The sequence below is a fragment of the Phaseolus vulgaris genome, chromosome 8, assembly GCF_051622355.1.
Source record: "Phaseolus vulgaris cultivar YP4 chromosome 8, ASM5162235v1, whole genome shotgun sequence".
NCBI classification, from domain to species: domain Eukaryota; kingdom Viridiplantae; phylum Streptophyta; class Magnoliopsida; order Fabales; family Fabaceae; genus Phaseolus; species Phaseolus vulgaris.
Genome location: NC_143505.1, coordinates 2,413,222 through 2,431,784, shown reverse-complemented (window position 1 = coordinate 2,431,784; position 18,563 = coordinate 2,413,222). Strand labels below are relative to the sequence as shown.

Here is an 18,563-nt window from a genome sequence, read left to right as displayed (position 1 = left end):
TACCGGTCCGCACCGGACGACCGCAGGATACTCATGGTAAAATCATCACAAAACCCTGCGTCTTATACGACTCTTCGTCCTTCCATGACCTTTAGCCGGACGAACGAGTGGTTTATGTCGAATAAATCGAATTTAATCCAGAACGTGGTTACACGTGTAGAAAAGAGCAGTTATAACAACCATTGACGAAGTAAAAACACGTCCTCTAGACCACTCCCCTGGTTTTCAGGAAACCACCAGGCACGACCCAAAGACCACTAAGCATGTCTCTAACCATCAACTGATTGGCCCACATGGCCAAGGCCCAGGTCAACCTACTAAAGGGACTTCTGAAAAGGGGGGAAAGGTACGTTTTCCATACTATCAGAGAATTCACACTTGAGCACCATCGCTGACTTGAGCGTCGGAGTGCAATCGCAGGTACCCCCGCCGGCCGACCGAAGCACGCGAAGAGAAAGAAGACTTGAAGAATAGGACAACCAAGAGTGAAGAAGACACCTTGTATCGACGTGGATCAACATTACTCAGTCCCCAATATCCATACAGGTACAATTGGCGCCCACCGTGGGGCCCGAGTAATCATTATTCCCAGACCCAAGGATCCCAACGCTTGAAGATGGACTCAACGGCAAACAACAACAATGATATCTCCGAAGAGCATAGGACCATACTCCAAACCCTCCAGATTCAGATGCAGGAGTTACTCCAAAAAGGAGTCATCGATCAACTTCGCCAGGATGAAGAAAGGAAAAGACGAGAAGAAGAGCGTCAACAACACGCAGAGGAGATAGCACAATTGAAAGAACAGAACAAGAGATTGTTGGATAGACTTGAGCAATCTGAACGCGAAGGGCATTCACGTGCACCTTCTCCATCACCGTTCCAATCAGGAACAAGAACAATAGCCCAGGCTATACCTCACACGTCACTCGTTCAACACACCCGTCAGAGTGCAAAGCCAGTAACCCCAAACGAGGTAGCAAACCCGAAAGGCCATCCGTTCACTGATGACATCATAGCCACTCCTCTCCCTGACAAGTGGAGGGGCCTAACGATAAACCTTTATGACGGTTCCACAGACCCAGACGAACATCTGAATATATTTAGAACTCAAATGACCCTTTACACAACCGACCGAACGGTATGGTGTAAAGTCTTCCCCACCTCTCTCAGGGAAGGCCCCCTTGGATGGTTTTCGGACCTTCCACCCAATTCCATTGCAAGCTTCGACGCTTTGGAATTGAAGTTCACCACGCAATACGCCACAAGTAGACCTCATCGGACATCCTCCATGTCTCTTCTAAATGTCAAACAAGAAAGGGGAGAATCATTGAGAACATTCATGAACAGATTTAGCAAAGTGTGTATGAACATTCGTAATCTTAATCCAGAAATAGCCATGCATCATTTGGTCTCGGCCATACTACCAGGAAGGTTCACTGAAAGCCTTATCAAACGACCTCCGTGCAATATGGATGAATTAAGAACAAGAGCAACAAAGTTCATGCAGATAGAAGAACATATTGACTACCATCGAAAAACTTATGCTGAGAACACGGACAATAGCAAAGGAATTCGTCCCCCCACAATACCGACCGACCGAGAACGACATCGCCCCAATAGGGGACCCCGTTTCCACAACTACACTCCCTTGATTGTACCAAGGGGTAAGGTTCTCGACGAAGCACTGCAGATTGAATTGATTCCGACATTGAGGCCATCACAAACCCCTCCCAATGCCGACACCAGTAAACGTTGCCAATACCATCGTAACTATGGCCACACGACCGAAGGATGCCAAGCACTGAAAGATAAAATTGAAGAGCTCGTCCAGGCCGGTCATCTGCGCAAGTTCGTGAAAACCACCATCACTGCACCCAGGTCACCCCAGCGTGATCATGATCCCCGCGAACGTTCGGGACGAAGAGACGACCGGACCCGTGACAACCACTATCGTTCAAGCAGAAGAAAAAGAAGCGAAAGTCCGATCAGACGAACGAGGCCTAAAAGCGAAAGCCCTGAACGTAGAAGTCGAACTAAACAAAAAGTTCGCACAGTCATCAATACAATCGCTGGACCGGTATCGCTCGGTCAGCCCCCTCAAGAAATTAATTACATTGCAGGCGGCTTTGCGGGTGGAGGATGCTCTAATTCGGCAAGGAAAAAACATTTGAGAGCAATTCAATCCGTTCATTCGACTCCCACACAACGCCGACCGCATATACCACCAATCACTTTCACTGACGAAGACTTCACAGCAATCGATCCATCTCAAGATGACCCCATGGTAATAACTGTGGAGATAGATAAATTTGCAATTGCAAAAGTTTTGGTAGATCAGGGTAGCTCGGTCGACATCCTATATTGGGAAACGTTTAAGAAGATGAAGATTCCAGAAGCAGAGATACAACCCTACAACGAGCAGATAGTTGGTTTCTCAAGGGAAAGAGTGGATACGAAAGGATTTATCGATCTATACACCACGTTCGGGGATGATTACCTCAGCAAGACCATCAACATACGATATCTACTCGTTAATGCCAATACATCGTACAATATTTTGCTCGGTCGACCATCTATCAACAGATTGAAAGCCATTGTCTCAACTCCTCATTTAGCTATGAAGTTCCCCTCGGTCAATGGAGACATAGCAACCGTACATATAGACCAGAAGACAGCACGAGAGTGTTATGTAGCTAGCCTGAAGGTGGAGCCGACCCGAAGGCTTTATACCACGTCAGCCGAACGGACCACAGAGCGAAGAGGTCGGTCAACAGAAAGACGCTCCAGAGGAAGAGAATCTAGAAGACACTTGGTCGCTTTAGTCGATCTAGATCCTCGACTGGATGATCCCCGAATGGAAGCAGGAGAAGATCTTCAACCCATATTCCTTCGGGACAAAGACCGGAAAACATACATGGGAACATCCCTCAAACCAGACGACCGAGAGACGATAGGTAAAACATTAACAAAGAACGCTGATCTTTTCGCCTGGACGGCTGCAGACATGCCAGGGGTAAAATCAGATGTGATTACCCATCGATTGTCTGTTTATACAGAGGCCAGGCCGATCGCTCAAAAGAAAAGGAAACTAGGTGAAGAACGGCGGAAAGCCGCACGAGAAGAAACCGACAAGCTAATTCAAGCTGGTTTTATTCAAAAGGCCCACTATACGACATGGCTAGCCAATGTAGTGATGGTAAAAAAGACGAATGGAAAATGGAGAATGTGCGTAGACTACACAGACCTTAACAAAGCGTGCCCAAAGGACTCGTATCCTCTACCTACTATCGACCGGCTGGTCGACGGTGCAGCCGGTCATCAAATCCTAAGTTTCCTTGATGCTTATTCAGGTTACAATCAAATACAAATGTACCACCGTGATCGAGAAAAAACCGCGTTTAGAACAGATTCTGATAATTTCTTCTATGAAGTCATGCCGTTCGGCCTCAAGAATGCAGGAGCCACATACCAACGACTCATGGATCACGTATTCCACGACATGATCGGTCGGAATGTAGAAGTATACGTTGACGACATCGTCGTCAAATCAGACTCTTGCGAACAACATGTTTCTGACTTAAAAGAGGTTTTTCAAGCCTTGCGTCAATACCGCATGCGTTTAAACCCGGAGAAGTGCGCGTTCGGCGTAGAAGGGGGGAAGTTCTTAGGCTTCATGCTCACACATCGGGGTATAGAGGCTAATCCAGAAAAATGCAAGGCAATCACCGAAATGCGAAGTCCCAAGGGACTCAAAGAGATCCAGAGACTAGTCAGCCGTCTCACTTCGTTGTCTCGATTCGTACCTAAGCTTGCCGAACGAACGAGACCCATCATAAAACTTCTGAAGAAGACAAGTAAATTTGAATGGACAGATGAATGTGAACAAAATTTCCAACAGTTAAAAGCATTTCTGGCATCTCCACCGGTCATCCAGAAACCGAACGCACGGGAACCCATTGTGGTCTACCTCGCCGTCTCCAATGAAGCGGTGAGTTCCGCTCTGGTACAAGAAATTAAAGCGGAAGAACGACCGGTATATTTTGTAAGTCGAGTCTTACATGACGCAGAAACCCGGTACCAAATGGTCGAAAAAGTTGCCTTCGCTTTGGTCATCACCGCACGACGGATGCGGATGTATTTCCAAAATCACAAGGTCATTGTTAGGACTAACTATCCCATTATGAAGATTCTCACCAAACCTGACCTCGCCGGACGAATGATAGGTTGGGCAGTCGAACTGTCAGAATTCCACATCGAATACCAACCCAGGGGAGCCATCAAGTCCCAAGCCCTCGCCGACTTCACAGCAGAACTCACTCCCTATCTGACCGAACGGACTCCCCGATGGACACTATACGTAGATGGGTCATCTAACAGTCGTTCGTCCGGAGCAGGAGTTGTACTTGAAGGACCAGGGGAGATTGTTGTCGAACAAGCCATGAAATTTGAATTTAAAACTTCCAATAATCAAGCCGAATACGAAGCTATAATCGCAGGTTTGCATCTGGCGATTGAATTGGAGGTAACAAATATAACTTGTAAAAGCGACTCCCGTCTAGTCGTCGGACAGCTTACAGGGGAGTATGAGGTAAGAGAAACATTACTCCAACAGTATTTTCATTTCGTAAAAAATCTTCTAAACAGGTTCAAAGAAATCTCCTTCCAACACGTACGGAGGGAAAATAATACTAGGGCGGACGCTCTATCGAGATTGGCTACCCTAAAAAAGAAAGGCGCCCACCGGTCGGCCATACACGTGACCCTGGCTAAACCAAGTGTTGGTACCGAAGAATGCATGGCGACTGACACCCAACCTAACTGGATGACTCCCATAAAACAATATCTTACCGATGGTGTATGCGATCCACATTTGGAGAAAACGATGAAGTTACAAGCCGCCCGATACATACTGATTGGCGAAGATCTTTACAGGAGAGGGTATTCCCGTCCCCTCCTAAAATGCCTTGGTCCAGAACAAGTCACTTATGTAATGACCGAGTTACACGAAGGGATATGCGGAACCCATTCAGGAGCGCGGACTATGTCCGCCAAAATTCTGAGAGCAGGATACTACTGGCCGACCTTACAAGGAGACTGCACTGAATACGTTCAAAAGTGCGTGAAATGTCAAGAGTTCGGCACCCTATTGCACCAAAAACCAGAGCATTTGCACTACATCCTATCCCCTTGGCCGTTCGTGAAATAGGGAATGGATATTATCGGACCTTTCACACCCGGAAAAGGGCAATGCAAGTTCCTACTGGTGGGTATAGATTACTTTACCAAATGGATTGAGGCTGAACCACTAACAGCCATCACCGCCCGGAACGTACAAAGCTTTGTGTGGAAAAACATTGTCTGCAGGTTCGGCCTACCTCAGATCATTATCACAGACAACGGTCGACAGTTCACCGACCGTGGGCTAGCTGAATTCTATGAGAAACTTCACATCAAACATATAACGAGTTCGGTCGAACACCCTCAAACCAACGGTCAGGCGGAAGCCGCCAACAAAGTTATTCTCAATGAGTTAAAGAAGAGACTTGGCCCGTCCAAGGGAAATTGGACTGAAGAATTGTTAGAGGTTCTGTGGGCTTATCGTTGTACTCCCCAGTCAACAACTCAAGAAACACCTTATAGCCTGACGTACGGCACAGAAGCCATGATTCCGGTCGAAATCGGCGAGCCTTCACTACGCCGACAGACGTTAGACCTAGACTTAAACAAGGAAAGTCTACTAGTCGGCCTCGACCTCATCAATGAATTAAGGGACAAATGCAAGATAAGGGAAGAAGCATGCAAGATACGAGCAGCACGAAGGTACAACTCCAAAGTGAAGCCACGAAGCTATCAGAAAGGAGATCTAGTTTGGCGCATGCGCAGCGACGCCCGGAAGGACGGAGGAAAGTTTTCAAGCAATTGGGAAGGTCCGTTCCGCATCTCCAACACAGCAACAGGAGGAGCTTATTACTTAGAATATTTGTCAGGAAAATCTGCACCGAGAACGTGGAATGCCACGCATCTCAAATTCTATTACAGTTGATGAATAAACTTAGTGCACTCTTTCCTCGCTCGGTAGTTTTATCCCTAAGGAGGGTTTTCTACCGAGAAGGTTTTAACGAGGCACTTTAAATCACCAATCTTGGTCAGAAATTCAGTTAATTCACCGTTCATTCGGTCGGAATACATAACGAAAGTTATCCGAATTATAACTTAAACGTTATTCACCAATCTTGGTCAGAAATTCAATTAATTCACCGTTCATTCGGTCGGAATACATAACGAAAGTTATCCGAATTATAACTTAAACGTTATTCACCAACCTTGGTCAGAAATCGAAATTATTTATGCCTCGTTCGGCATCAGAATTATTCAGAATTATTTATGCCTCGTCCGGCATCAGAATTATCTTATTACTTTAATGTAATCAGAATTATTTATGCCTCGTCCGGCATCAGAATTATCTTATTACTTTAAGGTAATCCGAATTATTTATGCCTCGTCCGGCATCCGAATTATCTATTAATTCATTAACCGTGCGTTCGGCCAGAATATATAACGAATTATAACTTCAACGTTATTCACCAACCTTGGTCAGAAATCGAAATTATTTATTAATTAACCGTTCATCCGGTCGAGATTATATAACTACGGCTATCCGAATCATATACTTCTTCAAAACCCGGATCTATGCTCACAACAATCTCTGCAACATAAACACGAAAGTAAGAAACAGATACGCTATTAGCCGAACGACCGCAAGAAGAAGGTGCTCACCTTTTAGTTCCGCCTACTGCTTGGACGACCCATAAAGAGCTATCAGTTCCCACGTAGGGAGCCTACACGGTAGTTGATTCAAGACCATCAAAATTTCTTGGTCGATGGGAGACAAAGATTCCCAAAGCCGATGGTCAAGAGAGGTGGGATTCTCCGTCCAATAGAATGGAAATTTTGTGCCTCCAGCAGCATTATAGAATAGATTTCGTGCACCGGACGACCGCAGGGTACTCATGGTAAAATTATCACAAAAACCCCTGCGTCTCATACGACTCTTCGTCCTTCCATGACCTCGAGCCTGGGGGGCAAGTGTACCGGTCCGCACCGGACGACCGCAGGATATTCATGGTAAAATCATCACAAAACCCTGCGTCTTATACGACTCTTCGTCCTTCCATGACCTCTAGCCGGACGAACGAGTGGTTTATGTCGAATAAATCTAATTTAATCCAGAACGTGGTTACACGTGTAGAAAACCCCTGCGTCTCATACGACTCTTCGTCCTTCCATGACCTCGAGCCTGGGGGGCAAGTGTACCGGTCCGCACCGGACGACCGCAGGATATTCATGGTAAAATCATCACAAAAACCCTGCGTCTTATACGACTCTTCGTCCTTCCATGACCTCTAGCCGGACGAACGAGTGGTTTATGTCGAATAAATCGAATTTAATCCAGAACGTGGTTACACGTGTAGAAAAGAGCAGTTATAACAACCATTGACGAAGTAAAAACACGTCCTCTAGACCACTCCCCTGGTTTTCAGGAAACCACCAGGCACGACCCAAAGACCACTAAGCATGTCTCTAACCATCAACTGATTGGCCCACATGGCCAAGGCCCAGGTCAACCTACTAAAGGGACTTCTGAAAAGGGGGGAAAGGTACGTTTTCCATACTATCAGAGAATTCACACTTGAGCACCATCGCTGACTTGAGCGTCGGAGTGCAATCGCAGGTACCCCCGCCGGCCGACCGAAGCACGCGAAGAGAAAGAAGACTTGAAGAATAGGACAACCAAGAGTGAAGAAGACACCTTGTATCGACGTGGATCAACATTACTCAGTCCCCAATATCCATACAGGTACACTTACCATTAGTCTTTAACAGCACATAATTACATTACAAACACTTTAATAATAATATGAAAACATTAAATTCTTTAGATAATTCGCAGTAGACTAAGAAGATAAAGTTGTAAGAAATCTGATAGGGGCATTAATGTGTCTACAGTGCAGCTTTCTGCTTAGGTTCCAAGAGCAGTTCTTGTTCGATGTCAGCACCGTTGATCATGAAATTTTTCAAGAACTCTTCATATGTAATTGACCTGTAGATGGGTTCAGCACCACAACTTATCAAAGACTTTGCAGGTTCTATAATCTGTTCGCTTGTTGGACGGATGAAATACGCAACTGTGGTCCTTGCAAATTCTGAATTTGTCACCACACGGTGTTCAGCACCGATTAACCTTCCATTACTAATCACCTGCACATTCATTACTCACAGACACTTAACTTCAATTTCATCATGCAAAACCATATCTCATGTTTTTCCTAATCATGTGTCAGAAAAAAGTGTACAAAAATTATGCCAATTAATGTCAAACAGTTGATTATTTCTGAATAATTTTATATGTGGAGAAACATGTATATACCTGCAACATAAGTCCAATGTTAACCACAAAAGCATAAGGAATTGGTTCAACAACAAGCCATTCTCCATCCTTGAAGACTTGAAGTGCATTTATATCTTTTTCTTGAAGCAGAATGGTAACAAGGTTTGGATCTCTGTGCTTGGGAGCTCCCAAGGTTAAACCTGGTTCTGGGCATGGTGGGTAGTGATGAGCTAGCAGTAATGGACTATCACTAAGTCCACCACAACAGTATTTTGGGTCAAGTCCTAAACCTTCACATAGCAGCTCCAAAATTGTTACTCCCACTCTCCTCATTTCTGATGGAAACCAAGTAGAGGATGCTCTAGGCCATGAAGCCCAAGCCCAACAAGGGGCCCAAGCCCATCAAGGGGTCCAAGCCCAACAAGGGGCCCAAGCCCAACGAATTACTAGGAGCATGGCAAGAGCTTTGGGACAAGAGTATAATAAAATGGCTCTTCTTATTTCTTTTATAGAATAGGGGTGTGAATGTAATAAAAAGGTGTAAGTAGTAAGGGAGTCTAGTGGGGAGTGTAGATAGGAGCCTAGGGGGTGCCAAACCGAATTTCATTGCATTTGTGTGCCATTTAGCTTGCATTTTCAGCACCTCTAGGCTATAAATAAAGGTGCTTAGCTTGTACAATTCAGATTGGAATTTTATAGTAGAGAGACTATACTCAATTTGGGAGAGAATTTGTGAGTTTTGAGTCTTCCTCTTCTTTGCCTTATCTTGTGAGCTATGGTGAGCTTCAAGTGGTGGCACTCCATCACTTATCTTGGTTCAAGGTTCCAAGTGGCGTGAATGGCTTCTTCCAATTCTCAAAATCCAGCAAGCATCTTATTCTATAAGTGTTCTTCTTCCCTTTTCTTCAATTTTCCATTCGGTAGTTTTGATTCCTAGAGTTTACTTCTTTTTCTACCGTTTATTTTGTGTTTCCAGCATTGTGTTCTTAATTCTGTTTTGGTTCAGTAGCTATCATTTAAATTCTGTCCAGTTTTAATTCTTGTTCTTCTTTCCTTTTGTTTTGATTCAATTTGACAATACATGGACTTCAATATGAGTCTTGGTTGGTGCTTAGTTTTGGTGAGTTCTTGAATTTAGAACATTGATCCAATTCTAAAGTAGAGTGCCTTTTAAATCCAGCTCAAGTTGTTCCTAAGAATGTCAAGAATCATGTGTTCTTGTAGTTACATTCACATCATGTGGTATCTAGAGTCTAGGCTTGTTTTTGCTTAATTCTTGAGTTGTATTGCACTTTACTTTCAAGAGCTCTTTAATTCAAGTTGTTTACCATTCTGTTTTAGGATTTATTTTGAGTTTTCTTGCTGTTTTCTTTTGTTACACCATGTGTTTGTGAAAAGGACTCTAGCACTCATTGTTCATATGAGTATGGCTGCTCTTTTGGAATGGCATTCTCCTTCCTAGAGCTGACCTTAAGCTTCCTTTCACTTGTGGTTATACCTTGTTATATGTCTTTTAATTTTGTAATCATGTCAAGTTTTGTCTTAGTCATGTTATTCCATAATTGTCATTACTTCTTGTAGTACTTTTATTGCTTTGATTGTTTCTTGCTTTGGTATTACTTTCTGTTTTTTAGTTTATTGCTTGATCCTTTGTGCATTTTCATTTTTAGATTTGAGTTCATGCTTGTATCTTCATTCTATACAAGTTCTTTTACACAAATTCCATTATGTCTTTGCTAGTTCATCTTACTGTTTTTCTTTCCTGAATAGGATACTCTGTTTTCTTACAAACGTGCTACTGTTTTCAATTTACTGCAATTAATTGGCTCACTGAAAATTTGTGAAAATTTGGATTTACATACTTCAAAGTGTTACAAAAGCATAGAAAAAAGAATCACTCAAAAATTCCAAGTACACAAAAAATGATAAATAAAATACGAAAAGTGTACAATACTGCCGAAAAGAATACGGTAATTGGGCAGCAATTTTGAAGAAATTATTTCTCTCAATTGGCTTACTGTTTTTACCTCATTCCAGTGCCATTTTTGAGTTAAGACATTGAAGTTTCTGTGGTTAATTTTTCACAGTCCAGTTCGCTTTCAATCGGTACAGTTAAATCTGTAAACATAGCACAGTTTGCTTTAAAAAAAAAAAAACAATACATTTCCAGTAGCTGTTTTCTGTTTTCTTTAATCTACTCTAGCACTTTTCTTTAGAACTCTTTTTGTGTGCCTTCTTTATTCATTGAGTTCCTTATTTTTCTTGATTGTCTTTCATTCATATTCTTTCTAGTTTGTCATACATTACTCTCTGTTTTTGGTTTAGCTTTTATTGTTTACACCTTTTTCTTGCTTGTCTTTTTGTTCTTCTTAAAAGTTGTGTGGAGACTTGTTCTTAAGTAAGTTGGTTTGCTGTAACATATTTCACTTGAAGCTACTCCATTTCACAAGCAAGGCTTGGTTGAGGACAGAATTTTTTCTTGGAGTGGTTTGAGTGCTTTCTTGGGCATTTTTCCAGCAACCTATATCTCACTGTTTTTAATTGTTTAACAAGTTTCTTTCACTGTTTTGTTTTCTGTTTTTGTGTATTTTCTGCTCATGGCTCATTTCTCTAGTGGAGAGTCCTCCAAACCGTGCTCACCACAAAAGGCAGCCCTTTATGAGGACTTAAAGAATGCCAAGCAATCCAATGCTCACTATCTTGAGGTGATAAGGAAGATGGAAGCACGGCTCCAAAGTTTGGAGTTAAACCGAGAGGAAATGCATCAAAACCGTGAGAAAAGAACTCCTCCTCCTAGTCGGCATTCTTCAAGGCACTCCCATGGTTATTATGAAGACAATCCAAGGCCAAGACATCATCACCATGAAGAGAGGCGCCAACATGTGGCTGGCCCTTGTTCTCCAAATGTAAAACTTCCTAGTTTTAGTGGTGATAGTGATCCCAATGTATACTTAGGATGGGAGGCTAAGGTGGACCAAATTTTTGATGTAAATGGGGTTAGGGATGAGCATAGGGTTAAGTTAGCTTCTTTAGAATTTTTGGACTATGCCATGCAATGGTGGCATCAATACCTCATGGACATTGACCTACACAAGAGGCCGCCCGTGGTCTCTTGGAACGATTTGAAAGCATGTTTACGCGCTAGATTCGTACCCCCACACTTTAGGAAAGACCTTATGTTGAAACTCCAACGGTTTCATCAAGGCGCGCTAAGTGTGGATGATTACTTTAAACAACTAGACACGCTTTTAATTCGAGTTAATATGGATGAGAGTGAGGAGGCTAAGATAGCTAGGTTTGTGAGTGGACTTCGAAGGGATATTCAAGACGTGGTAGAGTTACAAGAATATTCTTCTTTGGAAAATGTGGTGCACCTTGCTAGCAAAATTGAAAATCAACTTGCAAGGAAAAATGCTTTCAAAAATTCTTCTAAAGATAACTACTACCACTCTTCTTGGAAAAATAAAAACTCTTTTTCAAACATCCCTTCTAAGGACTCTACTTTCAAACCTAGAGAGTCTAAGCCTTCCACTTCCAATGCTAGGCCTAAATCACCACAAAAATCGTCTAGTAAGAAGTGTTTTAAATGTTTAAGCTATGGACATATTGCTTCTAATTGCCCTACTAAACGAACTATGTATATGCATGATGGGGTAGATAGTAGTGAGCATGGGTCCGAATCTTCTAGACATTCCTCACCTTCTAGATCCCCAAGTGAGAGTGAAAGTGAAAGCCCACATGAGGGTGACCTATTAGTAATAAGGCGCATGCTTGGACAAGTGTTAAAACCTTTTGATGAAACTCAAAGAGAAAATATTTTTCATTCAAGGTGTCTTATTAATGATAGAGTTTGCTCTTTGATTGTGGATGGGGGGAGTTGTGCAAATGTGGCAAGCACAAGAGTGGTAGACAAACTTGGATTGCCTACCATCTCTCATGCCAAGCCCTACAAGTTACAATGGTTGAGTGAGGTGGGTGAGATAGTGGTGAACAAACAAGTCCTCATTACATTTTCCATTGGCAAATATAAAGATGAGGTCTTGTGTGATGTTGTTCCAATGGAAGCTACTCATATCCTTTTAGGTAGGCCATGGCAATTTGATAGAAAAATTTTTCATGATGGCTTTACCAACAAAATTTCTTTTAACTTCCATGGACACAAAGTCATTCTCAAGTCTCTCTCTCCAAAGGAGGTACATGAGGACCAAGTCAAAATGAGAGAAAAGAGAGAGAAAGAAAAAGAAATTAAAAATTCCAAGAGAAGCCTTCTCATATCTTCCCAACAAGTTCAAAAGGTAATAGTTACTCACAAGCCTATTTTTTTAGCTATTCCTAGACCTATTGAATATGAGTCGGCTAAGGATAGTCCCACATGTTTGGACCATTTGGTAAAGGAATATGAAGATGTGTTTCAAGATCCTCCTAAAGGCTTACCACCTCTAAGAGGGATTGAACACCAAATAGACTTCATGCCCGGGGTTTCTTTACCAAATCGCCCTGCATATAGGACCAATCCCCAAGAGACCAAAGAAATTCAAAGACAAGTTGAGGATTTATTAGCTAAGGGGTGGGTACAAGATAGCATGAGCCCATGTGCTATGCCTGTCATACTTGTCCCTAAAAAGGATGGGACATGGAGGATGTGTACGGATTGTCGCGCTATAAATAACATCACCATCAAATATAGGCATCCCATTCCTAGGTTAGATGACTTGTTGGATGAATTACATGGGTCTAAAATATTTTCCAAAATTGATCTTAAGAGTGGTTACAATCAAATTCGAATTAAACATGGTGATGAATGGAAAACCGCTTTTAAAACCAAATTTGGTTTATATGAGTGGTTGGTCATGCCTTTTGGCTTGACTAATGCTCCTAGTACCTTCATGCGACTCATGCATCATGTTTTAAGAGCATTCATTGGCAAGTTTGTTGTGGTTTACTTTGATGATATTCTTATATATAGCTTGTCCTTAGAAGATCATGAGTCACATGTTAGACAAGTTCTAGAAACCCTTAGGAAGGAGAAGTTGTATGCTAACCATGCTAAATGTTTCTTTGCATTAGATCATATAGACTTCCTAGGGTTTGTGGTTAGTCATAAAGGGGTGCATGTAGATCAAACAAAAGTTGCAGCAATTCAACATTGGCCTACACCCACCAATGTCAACGAAGTACGAAGCTTTCATGGCCTTGCTAGTTTTTATAGGCGGTTTGTGAAAGACTTTAGTACAATTGCCGCACCTTTAAATGCCATAGTAAAGAAGGATGTGGTTTTTAAGTGGGGACAAGAGCAAGAAAACGCTTTTCAAACTTTGAAGGATAAATTAACTAAAGCCCCCATTCTAGCCCTTCCTAACTTTGCTAAGACATTTGAAATAGAGTGTGATGCCTCTAATATAGGCATTGGGGCCGTCCTCCTTCAAGAAGGACACCCCATCGCTTATTTTAGTGAGAAACTCAAAGGGAGTCATCTCAATTACTCCACTTATGATAAAGAACTTTATGCTCTTGTTAGAGCTTTGCAAAGTTGGCAACATTATCTTTTTCCAAAGGAATTTGTGATTCATAGTGATCATGAGTCCCTTAAATATTTGAAAAGCCAAAGCAAGCTTAATAAGAGACATGCTAAGTGGGTGGAGTTTATTGAGCAATTTCCTTATGTGATCAAACATAAACAAGGTAAAATTAATGTAGTGGCCGATGCTCTTTCACGAAGATATACCTTGTTAAATGTTTTAAATGTTCAATATTTAGGTTTTGATCACATAAAGGAACTTTATCATGATGACTTAGATTTCTCTCTAATCTATCAAGAGTGTTCCAAGGGAGGTCATAAAGACTTTTTCTTACATAATGGTTTTCTTTTCAAAGGAAAAAGACTTTGTGTTCCCCAAGGATCTATTAGACAATCTCTTGTTAGAGAGGCTCATGAGGGTGGGCTTATGGGACATTTTGGGGTAGCTAAGACCTTAGAAACATTGCATGAACATTTCTTTTGGCCTCACATGCGCAAATCCGTACATACCTTCTGTGATAGATGTATAGCATGTAGGAAGGCTAAATCTAAGGTCCAACCCCATGGTTTATATACCCCTCTTCCTATCCCTACAATGCCTTGGGTTGATATTTCTATGGATTTTATCTTAGGACTACCCAAGACATCGAAGGGTAAGGATTCCATCTTTGTGGTAGTGGACCGTTTTTCTAAAATGGCTCATTTTATTCCATGCCACAAAGTGGATGATGCATGCCATATTGCAAATCTTTTCTTCAAGGAAGTTGTTCGTTTGCATGGACTTCCTAGAAGTATAGTATCTGATAGGGATTCTAAGTTCTTAAGTCACTTTTGGCGGACCTTATGGGGGAAACTTGGCACCAAACTTCTGTTTTCTACTACCTGCCACCCCCAAACTGATGGTCAAACCGAAGTGGTTAATAGAACTTTGGGTCAATTATTAAGATGCTTTATTTCCGGGAATCCAAGGGCTTGGGAGGATTTACTACCTCATGTTGAATTTGCCTATAATAGAGTAGTGAATTCCACCACTAACCATTCTCCTTTTGAGGTTGTTTATGGGTTTAATCCCCTCACACCTCTAGATCTTCTTCCCATTCCTGTCCTTGATGAGGTTCTATGCAAAGACGGTTTTGAAAAGGCATCTTTTGTTAAAGATTTGCATAACCGCATCAAGTTACAAATTGAGAAGAAAGTTGGTAAGTATGCTGACACTGCCAACCAAAGGAGAAAGGCATTAATCTTTGAGCTCGGTGATTGGGTTTGGCTTCATTTGAGAAAGGATAGATTTCCTTCTCTAAGGAAGTCCAAACTTATGCCTCGTGGTGATGGCCCTTTCCAAGTCATCAAGAGGATTAATGATAATGCCTATGAGTTAGATATGCCCTCTACTTATCTTGGTAGTAATTCTTTCAATGTTACTGATCTCACTCCTTTTGCTGCAGGTTTCCCAAATTCGTGGACGAATTCTCTCCAACCCGGGGAGCATGATGGAAACCAAGTAGAGGATGCTCTAGGCCATGAAGCCCAAGCCCAACAAGGGGCCCAAGCCCATCAAGGGGTCCAAGCCCAACAAGGGGCCCAAGCCCAACGAATTACTAGGAGCATGGCAAGAGCTTTGGGACAAGAGTATAATAAAATGGCTCTTCTTATTTCTTTTATAGAATAGGGGTGTGAATGTAATAAAAAGGTGTAAGTAGTAAGGGAGTCTAGTGGGGAGTGTAAGCATCTTATTCTATAAGTGTTCTTCTTCCCTTTTCTTCAATTTTCCATTCGGTAGTTTTGATTCCTAGAGTTTACTTCTTTTTCTACCGTTTATTTTGTGTTTCCAGCATTGTGTTCTTAATTCTGTTTTGGTTCAGTAGCTATCATTTAAATTCTGTCCAGTTTTAATTCTTGTTCTTCTTTCCTTTTGTTTTGATTCAATTTGACAATACATGGACTTCAATATGAGTCTTGGTTGGTGCTTAGTTTTGGTGAGTTCTTGAATTTAGAACATTGATCCAATTCTAAAGTAGAGTGCCTTTTAAATCCAGCTCAAGTTGTTCCTAAGAATGTCAAGAATCATGTGTTCTTGTAGTTACCTTCACATAGCAGCTCCAAAATTGTTACTCCCACTCTCCTCATTTCTTCTGTGTATTTTGCAACAACTTCACTGCAAGTTGTCATCACCAAAAAAAAATTTAGTTATCTGAATTATCAAACTATAATAGCCTTTGTAGTGAACACAAGAATCTTTTCATTAGTCAGATTGAGATTATAGTTTTAAAGAAGATGATAAAACTTTACTTGACAATACCAATAATAATAATTAATAAATTAATAACAATCATTATGCTTAATAGTTATATTCTGCTAATTAACCTGCCATATTGAGCTGGATTATTTGTGGTGGCTATAGTGTTGATGACAATGGTACTTATTAGACGTGACTATATGGTGGATATGTGCTGTTAATTGTGACTTTTTGATAACTAGACGCAAAAATAGTAATTAGGTAGTGGTTACCAACTCAGTGATGAAGGAAAACTTAATGTTAAAGGAAAAAGTTGTCTTAATTAAACCTTTAGTTGCCCACGTGTAACAAAAATGTCTACTCACCTTTCACAACAATCAATGATGACTCAGAAATGTTCAGATTAAACCAAGTGCAATGGTTAAAATCTCATTATCAACCATTTAATTAAAAAAGAAAAAAAAGCCAGAAGAATATGAACAATCTACAAGAATATCTATAGGAGTCAATTATGCTTCAAAGAATGTGATGGAATTAAGGAATTTAAAACTTGATAGTTATTAGTCATTTTTTAAGACATCATTGTCAACCGAGAACACATCAACTTCCACCGTCAAAGCATCTGACACAAGCTGAAATTTCTAGTATATATCATTACCATTACCAAGAAAGGTTTTTAGTTTATTTAAATGCTGACTCAAAGATGAAGCCAACGAAATTGGATTTTGTGAGCTCATATTGAATATTATTTACAAAAAATACATAAAATGAAGATGATTTTACCGATATTTTGCAGGTTTTTGAGGCAAAAATTGCATGTAATCTTCAGAAGATGGACACGAGTGTCTTAACGTGTCCCTCCAAAACTGGATGGAATCTTTGTTGTTAATCTCACGGCTTGAATAGAGTCTGCAACTTCCATTTGGATCTCTGGAGCTTTCCCTTATCTTTTCTTCAACAGGCATGCCATGAAATTCCTTGAAAATACTCAGCGTATTATCCATCAACTCTTTGGAAACTCCATGCTCGATTACCTACCATTTTCAAGAACGAACCAATCTTTATACAACTCATTCAACCAATAAAATATTAACTAAATTATTCTTAAACCAACCAAGTACTCAAAAGTAAGAATTTCAAAACTAACTAGCAAGCTAGAATGAAATCTGAATAAGAATGAGAATCAAGAAGAATTATAACTTAGCTAATCGATAGTTTTAGTTTTTTCATGCATAACCACTCGTGTATGTACACTGAACCTGTTTTTTTACGAGCATGTGTTCAAATCTTCAAATTAAAACACTCTCCTGCACTAATATTAGCATATAGTTCTGGACTAAAATTACTGTAAAAAGCTAAATTTCAACGCTGACATTTTCACAATTTCAAGAACTAATAATATTGCAGTGCTTATTCTACTTTTAGTGCAAGAAAGAAAAGAAGCTCTTTGTTATCTGGAATTTATTTCAAAAATGATTAGTTTCAAAAATGAGAATCTGTGAGATGGAAGCAGAAAGCTTATAGTGAAATTAATCATGACAAAAGGGAAAGAAAAGTCTTGGGAAAGAACCTGGAAAAATCCATAGTCCTTGGAGGCTTTCAAAATGTGCTTGATGGTTTCATCACGATCATGCACCCGGAGATCCACCACCGGGATTTTCTTGCCGGGAGAAAAAACCATGCCAGGTCTACTTTCCGGTGGTTGCACGTAGGATAAGGGCACTGAGGAATGAAGATGGAACCAGCTGGAGACAAGCTTCTGATCCATATATGTTGTTTATGTTATGTGTTCTCTATGCAACGCAATGAAGTTTGATTTCATATATTCATGGATGTGTGGATTATATAGAGAAGAAACCATAATATAAAATTATTAAGTCTGAACTCTGATTAGTGGATTTTTGACTTTGTAACCTACTTAATAAATGTATGAGAAATGTCATGTGATGGAAAGTTTAGTATTATGGAATTCACAAATTTGACTTCTCAAGTCTACTAAAATACTAGTGTACGACTATAAACTTCATTGCCACCTCACCATATCAACTTCATAATTAGATCATTTTACAAAATTGTTTTAATCAATTAATTGAACTATAGTTACTTGTTGCAATTAAGAAGTAGGTATTATAGCCCTAAAAAGAGTAAAAGATAGAACACGGGTTTATTTTTAAATACTATTAAGCTTGTGATTAAAAGAAAATTACTTTATTTAAAAAAATTAAAAGAATAAATGTTTAATGTATTCTAACAAACTATTTTAAAAGCAAAAAATAACTATAATAAACAGTTTTTCATCTACATCACTCTTTTTAAAATTCTCTTTTTTTTTATAAAAATATAGTTAATTCATTTTTATGAATATTAATTCTCATTAGCAGATATTTTGCAGCACATAATGGAAAAAAGATATTAAA

At 40.5% G+C, this 18,563-nt stretch overlaps 2 protein-coding genes across 2 annotated transcripts; one reads left to right on the top strand and one right to left on the bottom strand.

The window, feature by feature from the left end:
• Nucleotides 1-136: 136 nt before the first annotated feature.
• On the top strand, nt 137-6,046 carry LOC150025340 (uncharacterized). Its single transcript, XM_090293573.1, has 3 exons — nt 137-346; nt 421-4,591; nt 5,210-6,046. The coding sequence occupies exons 1-3, from the start codon at nt 294-296 to the stop codon at nt 6,044-6,046; spliced, it is 5,061 nt and encodes a 1,686-aa protein (XP_090149699.1). The 5' UTR covers nt 137-293.
• Nucleotides 6,047-7,871: 1,825 nt separating this feature from the next.
• Nucleotides 7,872-17,968, bottom strand: LOC137826950 (protein DOWNY MILDEW RESISTANCE 6-like). The gene is made up of 5 exons (XM_090294606.1): nt 17,717-17,968; nt 16,930-17,180; nt 15,995-16,065; nt 8,432-8,682; nt 7,872-8,262 (listed from the first exon to the last, which is right to left on the bottom strand). The coding sequence occupies exons 1-5, from the start codon at nt 17,912-17,914 to the stop codon at nt 8,005-8,007; spliced, it is 1,029 nt and encodes a 342-aa protein (XP_090150732.1). The 5' UTR covers nt 17,915-17,968; the 3' UTR covers nt 7,872-8,004.
• Between the last annotated feature and the right edge of the window lie 595 nt (nt 17,969-18,563).

Excerpts from the sequence above, each read along its gene's own strand:
- LOC137826950 (XM_090294606.1), bottom strand. The coding sequence starts at position 17,914 with ATGGATCAGAAGCTTGTCTCCAGCTGGTTCCATCTTCATTCCTCAGTG. Across the intron at positions 16,066-16,929 it reads CAAAAACCTGCAAAATATCG|TGAAGTTGTTGCAAAATACA; the intron begins GTAAAATCATCT and ends GACAACTTGCAG. Across the intron at positions 8,683-15,994 it reads TTTGGAGCTGCTATGTGAAG|GTTTAGGACTTGACCCAAAA; the intron begins GTAACTACAAGA and ends TGCTATGTGAAG.
- LOC150025340 (XM_090293573.1), top strand. The coding sequence starts at position 294 with ATGGCCAAGGCCCAGGTCAACCTACTAAAGGGACTTCTGAAAAGGGGG. Across the intron at positions 347-420 it reads CTTCTGAAAAGGGGGGAAAG|GTACCCCCGCCGGCCGACCG; the intron begins GTACGTTTTCCA and ends GTGCAATCGCAG. Across the intron at positions 4,592-5,209 it reads AGCTTACAGGGGAGTATGAG|GGAATGGATATTATCGGACC; the intron begins GTAAGAGAAACA and ends TTCGTGAAATAG.